The 7,445-nt window shown below is 40.8% G+C and overlaps 1 protein-coding gene across 1 annotated transcript in view; it reads left to right on the top strand.

The window, feature by feature from the left end:
• Positions 1-227: 227 nt before the first annotated feature.
• The window catches only part of LY96 (lymphocyte antigen 96), a 27,360-nt gene continuing 20,142 nt past the window's right edge, over positions 228-7,445 (top strand). The window contains exon 1 of the mRNA XM_049781850.1: positions 228-339. Coding sequence (XP_049637807.1) covers positions 228-339 — 112 coding nt within the window. The remainder of the gene's footprint in view (positions 340-7,445) is intronic.

Genomic DNA, 7,445 nt, shown 5'->3' with positions numbered 1-7,445 from the left:
AAACCAAAAGAGTATATTCCAATTATTGTTTTTTCACTTCCTCTACAGGAAATCTTCAAGTCACACACAGACATATTCACACACGCACACACACACAGAAAAGAGGAAACAGTTAGGTAAGAACCCAGAAGTCACATGAGACATGACTAAGTGAACTCTTTCTGAAAAGAAAGTAATGGCTAGTTGTGACACTCCTTACATTTTTCAAGATTTGGAGCAACTGGATCATGTTTAATTTTGTGCTTTTTTCCACCCTGATTTCTCCGATATTCACTGAACTGGGGGAAAGATACTGGGCCTGCAACTCCTCTGCTATGAGTGTTTGGTATACCCACTGCGGTAAGTGAAGCAGCCACAAGAAATGGTAGTGTCTGAGGAGGGCAAGTTTCTTCAGGAACCTTCCTTTGCCTGGGTCAGGTGAAATTCCAGCTGGCAGCAGGGAGGGGGCTGGTGGGCAATTGCTGTGAGTAAATTTTCTTGTTTTTTTCACAGACCATCTGAGTCTCCACACTCAATTATAAATGTCCTCCATGTGTTTCTGTTTCTTCTGATCATTTCTGACTTTCTAGAAGCCTGTTTTTTGAGTCCACTGTTTGAGCAAAACTTTTTTCCCTAAACTATTTTTTCCCTCCCATCCCCACCCCTGCCATGTAGAATAGCTTTGAGGGGCTCGTCCCAGCCCCACAAAAGCTACCAAGATGCACTTGCTATCAGCACCTCCTTTTTTTGTTGTTTTTTTTGGGCCACACCCGGTGATGCTCAGGGGCTACTCCTGGCTATGCGCTCAGAAATCACTCGTGGCTTGGGGGACCATCTGGGAAGCTGTGAGATCAAATCACGGTCAGTTCTAGGTTAGAAAGTGCAAGGCAAATACCCTACTGCTTGCGCCACTGCTCCGGCCTCTGTCAGCACCTCCTTTAAGTGTTGCATGAAAGAGCAACAGCCCTTGGTGTTGGATGCTCTGCCTTGAACTTTTTGCTTTTTGTTGTTGTTGTTTTTGGGTCACACCCGGCAGTGCTCAGGGGTTACTCCTAACTCCACGCTCAGAAATCGCTCCTGGCAGGCACAGGGGACCATATGGGATGCCGGGATTTGAACCAATAACCATCTGCATGAAAGGCAAACGATTTACCTCCATGCTATCTCTCCAGCTGCCTTGAACTTTTTACCTCAGCCTTGAGATTTATTGATTCATTCTCAGAAGGTAGAAGCATCTGCATCGCTTCTGGGGACTGAGGATTGCTCCAGGCTGTGACATTTTCTCCAATCCGGCTCTGTAGTAGTGGGCCTATAACACGTACTTTGCAAGAAATCCAGACTAATTTTCTGAAAACTCATTTTTCTAATTGGATATCAGCCTAGTTCTGTTCATAACTAGCTCTGTGACTTTTAGCAAAAAAATTAATCTTTCGACCGACTGTGACTTAGCTATTTTTTTGTAACAATGAAAGTGAAAGTAGACATTTTATAAAGGTTGTTGGGAGGTAAAGTTTTATTTTTTTAGTACAAGGCATGTAAAAATGAAAATACTAATTACTTAAAAACAAGTCAGGGCCAGAGAGATAACCCAGCATGTACTGTCTTGCTTGCCTTGCATGTGGCTGACCTGTGTTTTGATCCTTGGCATTCCATACGGTTCCCTTGAACCCCATAAAGTAATAATTCCGATTGCAGAGCCAGGAGTAACCCTTGAGTATTGCCAGGTGTCACCCAAATCCCAACCCCCAAATTGGTTATACACTAATATTATGAACTGATTTATATTTTTACTGTTTTGTTTTGTTTTTATTTTGCTATTTTTTTGGCCACACATGGTAGGGCTTAAGGGACCATCTGTGATGCTGGAGCCTGGGTCAGCCATATTCAAGACAAATGTATGAACTTTAGACTATCTCCAGCCCCGTTTTATACTTTGTTTTTGGGGCCACATCCAGGAACACACAGGCTTCTCACAGCTTCACCTTGGTGGTCAGAGATTGCTCCCAGAGGCGCACATATGGTGCTGGGAATTGAGCTCAGGTCCTCACACATGCAAAGCAAATATTCTACCACTGAGCCCTGGTGCTGTTCATGTGTTCAGTGGTCTCAAGACCACTTCTGGAGATATTAGCCAACTGGGCCAGCAGTGCAATGCTAGGTTTTGGGCACTGTGGCATGGGGGATACCAGCGCTGCCCTGGCAGTATTCAGGGGTTACCAGGCCCACATCCAGTGATGCTTGGGGAGGGACATGTGGTGTTGCTGATGAAGGTCCTGTCCTAGCACATACATATACACATGATAATGTCCTGGCCTTGATTTTGTACTTTCTACACTATTAGTCATCATGCATTAGCTCAAATTTTCTTTTGTTTTGTGATCACACTCAGCTGTGCTCAGGGGTGACTCTAGGTTCTGCATTACTCCCGATGGGCTTGGGAATCATATGGGATGCCAGAGATTGAAATCAGATCAGCCACATTCAAGGAAAGTGCCCTACCCATTGTATTATTGTTCCAGACCATCTGTGTACTTCCTTTTTTTTGGTTTTTGGGCCACACTTGGTTACTCCTGGCTATGGGTTCAGAAATTGCTCCTGACTTGGGGGACCATATGAAATGCTGGGGGGATTGAATTGTGGTTATGTGTCTTTTTTTTTATGAAATATTTTTTTTATTTAAATATTTTTTTTATTTAAACACCTTGATTACATACATGATTGTGTTTGGGTTTCAGTCATAAAAGGAACACCACCCATCACCAGTGCAACATTCCCATCACCCAAGTCCCAAATCTCCATCCTCCCCACCCAACCCCCGCCTGTACTCTAAACAGGCTCTACATTTCCCTCATACATTCTCAATATTAGGACAGTTCAAAATGTAGTTATTTCTCTAACTAAAATCATCACTCTTTGTGGTGAGCTTCTTGAGGTGAGCTGGAACTTCCAGCTCTTTTCTCTTTTGTGTCTGAAATTTATTATTGCAAGAATGTCTTTCATTTTTCTTAAAACCCATAGATGAGTGAGACCATTCTGCGTTTTTCTCTCTCTCTCTCTGACTTATTTCACTCAGCATAATAGATTCTGTGTACATCCATGTATAGGAAAATTTCATGACTTCATCTCTCCTGACAGCTGCATAATATTCCATTGTGTATATGTACCACAGTTTCTTTAGCCATTCGTCTGTTGAAGAGCATCTTGGTTGTTTCCAGAGTCTTGCTATGGTAAATAGTGCTGCAATGAATATAGGTGTAAGGAAGAAATTTTTGTATTGTATTTTTGTGTTCTTAGGGTATATTCCTAGGAGTGGTATAGCTGGGTCGTATGGGAGTTCGATTTCCAGTTTTTGGAGGAATCTCCATATTGCTTTCCATAAAGGTTGAACTAGACGGCATTCCCACCAGCAGTGGATAAGGGTTCCTTTCTGTCCACATCCCCGCCAGCACTGTTTGTTCTCATTCTTTGTGATGTGTGCCATTCTCCGTGGTGTGAGGTGGTATCTCATTGTTGTTTTGATTTGCATCTCCCTGATGATTAGTGATGTGGAGCATTTCTTCATGTGTCTTTTGGCCATTTCTTCTTTGTCAAAGTGTCTGTTCATTTCTTCTCCCCATTTTTTGATGGGATTAGATGTTTTTTTCTTGTAAATTTCTGTCAGTGCCTTGTATATTTTGGAGATTAGCCCCTTGTCTGATGGGTATTGGGTGAATAGATTCTCCCACTCAGTGGGTGGCTCTTGTATCCTGGGCACTATTTCTTTGAGGTGCAGAAGCTTCTCAACTTAATATATTCCCATCTGTTAATCTCTGTTTTCACTTGCTTGGAGAGTGCAGTTTCCTCCTTGAAGATGCCTGTAGTCTCAATGTCCTGGAGAGTTTTGCCTATGTGTTGTTCTATATATCTTATGGTTTGGGGTCTGATATAGAGGTCTTTAATCCATTTGGATTTTACCTTCTTACATGATGTTAGCTGGGGGTCTAAGTTCAATTTTTTGCAAGTGGCTAGCCAGTTGTGCCAACACCACTTGTTGAAGAGGCTTTCCTTGCTCCATTTAGGATTTCCTGCTCCTTTATCAAAAATTAGGTGATTGTATGTCTGGGGAACATTTTCTGAGTATTCAAGCCTATTCCACTGATCTGAGGGTCTGTCCTTATTCCAATACCATGCTGTTTTGATAACTATTGCTTTGTAGTAAAGTTTAAAGTTGGGGAAAGTAATTTCTCCCATATTCTTTTTCCCAATGATTGCTTTAGCTATTCTAGGGTGTTTATTGTTCCAAACAAATTTCAAAAGTGCCTGATCCACTTCTTTGAAGAATGTCATAGATATCTTTAGAGGGATAGCGTTGAATCTGTATAACGCCTTTGGGAGTATTGCCATTTTGATGATGTTAATCCTGCCAATCCATGAGCAGAGTATGTGTTTCCATTTCCGTGTGTCCTCTCTTATTTCTTGGAGCAGATTTTTATAGTTTTCTTTGTATAGGTCCTTCACATTTTTAGTCAAGTTGATTCCAAGATATTTGAGTTTGTGTGGCACTATTGTGAATGGGGTTGTTTTCTTAATGTCCATTTCTTCCTTATTACTATTGGTGTATAGAAAGGCCATTGATTTTTGTGTGTTAATTTTGTAGCCTGCCACCTTGCTATATGAGTCTATTGTTTCTAGAAGCTTTTTGGTAGAGTCTTTAGGGTTTTCTAAGTAGAGCATCATGTCATCTGCAAACAGTGAGAGCTTGACTTCTTCCTTTCCTATCTGGATTCCCTTGATATCTTTTTCTTGCCTAATCACTATAGCAAGTACTTCCAGTGCTATGTTGAATAGGAGTGGTGAGAGAGGACAGCCTTGTCTTGTGCCAGAATTTAGAGGGAAGGCTTTTAGTTTTTCTCCATTGAGGATAATATTTGCCACTGGCTTGTGGTAGATGGCCTTAACTATATTGAGAAAGGTTCCTTCCATTCCCATCTTGCTGAGAGTTTTGATCAAGAATGGGTGTTGGACCTTGTCAAATGCTTTCTCTGCATCTATTGATATAATGATGTGGTTTTTATTTTTCTTGTTGTTGATGTTGTGTATTATGTTGATAGACTTACGGATGTTAAACCATCCTTGCATTCCTGGGATGAAACCTACTTGATCGTAGTGGATGATCTTCTTAATGAGAATCCTATTTGCCAGGATTTTGTTGAGGATCTTTGCATCTGCATTCATCAGCGATATTGGTCTGTAATTTTCTTTTTTCGTAGCATCTCTGTCTGGTTTAGGTATTAGGGTGATGTTGGCTTCATAAAAGCTGTTTGGGAGTGTTTCCGTTTGTTCAATTTCATGAAAGAGTCTTGCCAGGATTGGTAGTAGTTCCTTTTGGAAAGTTTGAAAGAATTCATTAGTGAATCCATCTGGGCCTGGGCTTTTGTTTTTGGGCAGACTTTTGATTACCATTTTTATTTCATCAATGGTGATGGGGGTGTTTAGATATGCTACATCCTCTTCCTTCAACCGTGGAAGATTATGAGTTCAAGAATTTATCCATTTCTTCCAGGTTCTCATTTTTAGTGGCATAGAGTTTTTCAAAGTAGTTTCTGATTACCCTTTGAATCTCTGTCATATCAGTAGTGATCTCTCCTTTTTCATTCCTAATACGAGTTATCAAGTTTCTCTCTCTCTCTTTCTTTGTTAGGTTTGCCAGTGGTCTATCAATCTTGTTTATTTTTTCAAAGAACCAACTTCTGCTTTCGTTGATCTTTCGGATTGTTTTTTGGGTTTCCACTTCATTGATTTCTGCTCTCAGCTTTGTTATTTCCTTCTGTCTTCCTATTTTTGGGTCCTTTTGTTGAGCACTTTCTAGTTCTATTAGCTGTGTCATTAAGCTACTCAGGTAAGCTCCTTCTTCCTTCCTGATGTGTGCTTGCAAAGCTATAAATTTTCCTCTCAGTACTGCTTTTGCTGTGTCCCATAAGTTCTGAGAGTTTGTGTCTTTATTGTCATTTGTTTCCAGGAACCTTTTGATTTCCTTCTTGATTTCATCTCGGACCCACTGGTTATTGAGTATGAGGCTGTTTAACTTCCAGGTGTTAAAGTTTTTCTTCTGAGTCCCTTTGGAATTCACAAATAATTTCAGAGCCTTGTGGTCAGCGAAGGTAGTCTGCAAAATTTCTATCCTCTTGATATTATGGAGGTATGTTTTATGTGCCAGCATGTAGTCTATCCTGGAGAATGTCCCATGTACATTGGAGAAGAATGTGTATCCAGGTTTCTGGGGATGGAGTGTCCTATATATATCCACTAGGCCTCTTTCTTCCATTTCTCTCCTCAGGTCTAGTATATTCTTGTTGGGTTTCAGTCTGGTTGACCTATCCAGTGTTGACAAAGCAGTGTTGAGGTCCCCCACAATTATTGTGTTGTTATTGATATTGTTTTTCAGATTTGTCAACAGTTGTTTTAAATATTTTGCTGGCCCCTCATTTGGTGCATATATGTTTAGGAGAGTTATTTCTTCCTGCTCTACATACCCCTTGATTAATATAAAATGTCCATCTTTGTCCCTTACAACCTTCCTGAGTATAAAGTTTGCATTATCTGATATTAGTATGGCCACTCCAGCTTTATGGGTGTTGTTTGCTTGGATAACTTTTCTCCAGCCTTTTATTTTGAGTCTATATTTGTTCTGACTATTCAGGTGCGTTTCTTGTAGGCAGCAGAAGGTTGGATTGAGTTTTTTGATCCATTTAGCCACTCTGTGTCTCTTAACTGCTGCATTTAGTCCATTGACGTTGAGAGAAAGAATTGTCCTGAGATTTAATGCCATCTTTATATCGAAATTTGGTGTGTCTTTTGGTTAGTCTTGTTTTAAATTAGGTTTTTCAGTTTTTCTCTTAAGACTGGTTTTGAGTTTGTAAAGTTTCTGAGCTGTTTTTTGTCTTTGAAGCCATGTATTCTTCCGTCAAACCGGAAAGTGAGTTTTGCTGGGTATAGTATTCTAGGTGAAGCATTCATTTCATTCAGTCTTGTCACAATACACCACCACTGCTTTCTGGCATTGAGTGTTTCTGGTGACAGGTCTGCTGTAAATCTCAAGGATGCTTGCTTGAATGTAATTTCCCCTTTTGATCTTGCTGTTTTCAGAATTCTGTCTCTATCTGTGGGATTTGTCATTGTGACTAGGATGTGTCTTGGGGTGGTTTTTCTTGGGTCTCTTTAGGTTGTTACTCTTCGAGCATGCAGGATTTGATCACATATATTCTTTAGCTCTGGGAGTTTCTCTTTTTTTTTTTTTTGTGGTTTTTGGGTCACACCCGGCAGTGCTCAGGGGTTACTCCTGGCTCCATGCTCAGAAATTGCTCCTGGCAGGCACAGGGGACCATATGGGACGCTGGGATTCAAACCGATGACCTCTTGCATGAAAGGCAAACGCTTTACCTCCATGCTATCTCTCCAGCCCCGGGAGTTTCTCTTTAATGATGTTT

This window comes from Suncus etruscus, chromosome 10 (assembly GCF_024139225.1).
Source record: "Suncus etruscus isolate mSunEtr1 chromosome 10, mSunEtr1.pri.cur, whole genome shotgun sequence".
NCBI lineage: Eukaryota > Metazoa > Chordata > Mammalia > Eulipotyphla > Soricidae > Suncus > Suncus etruscus.
Note: the sequence above shows the minus strand (reverse complement) of the source record. Positions and strands in the feature narration are given on the sequence as shown.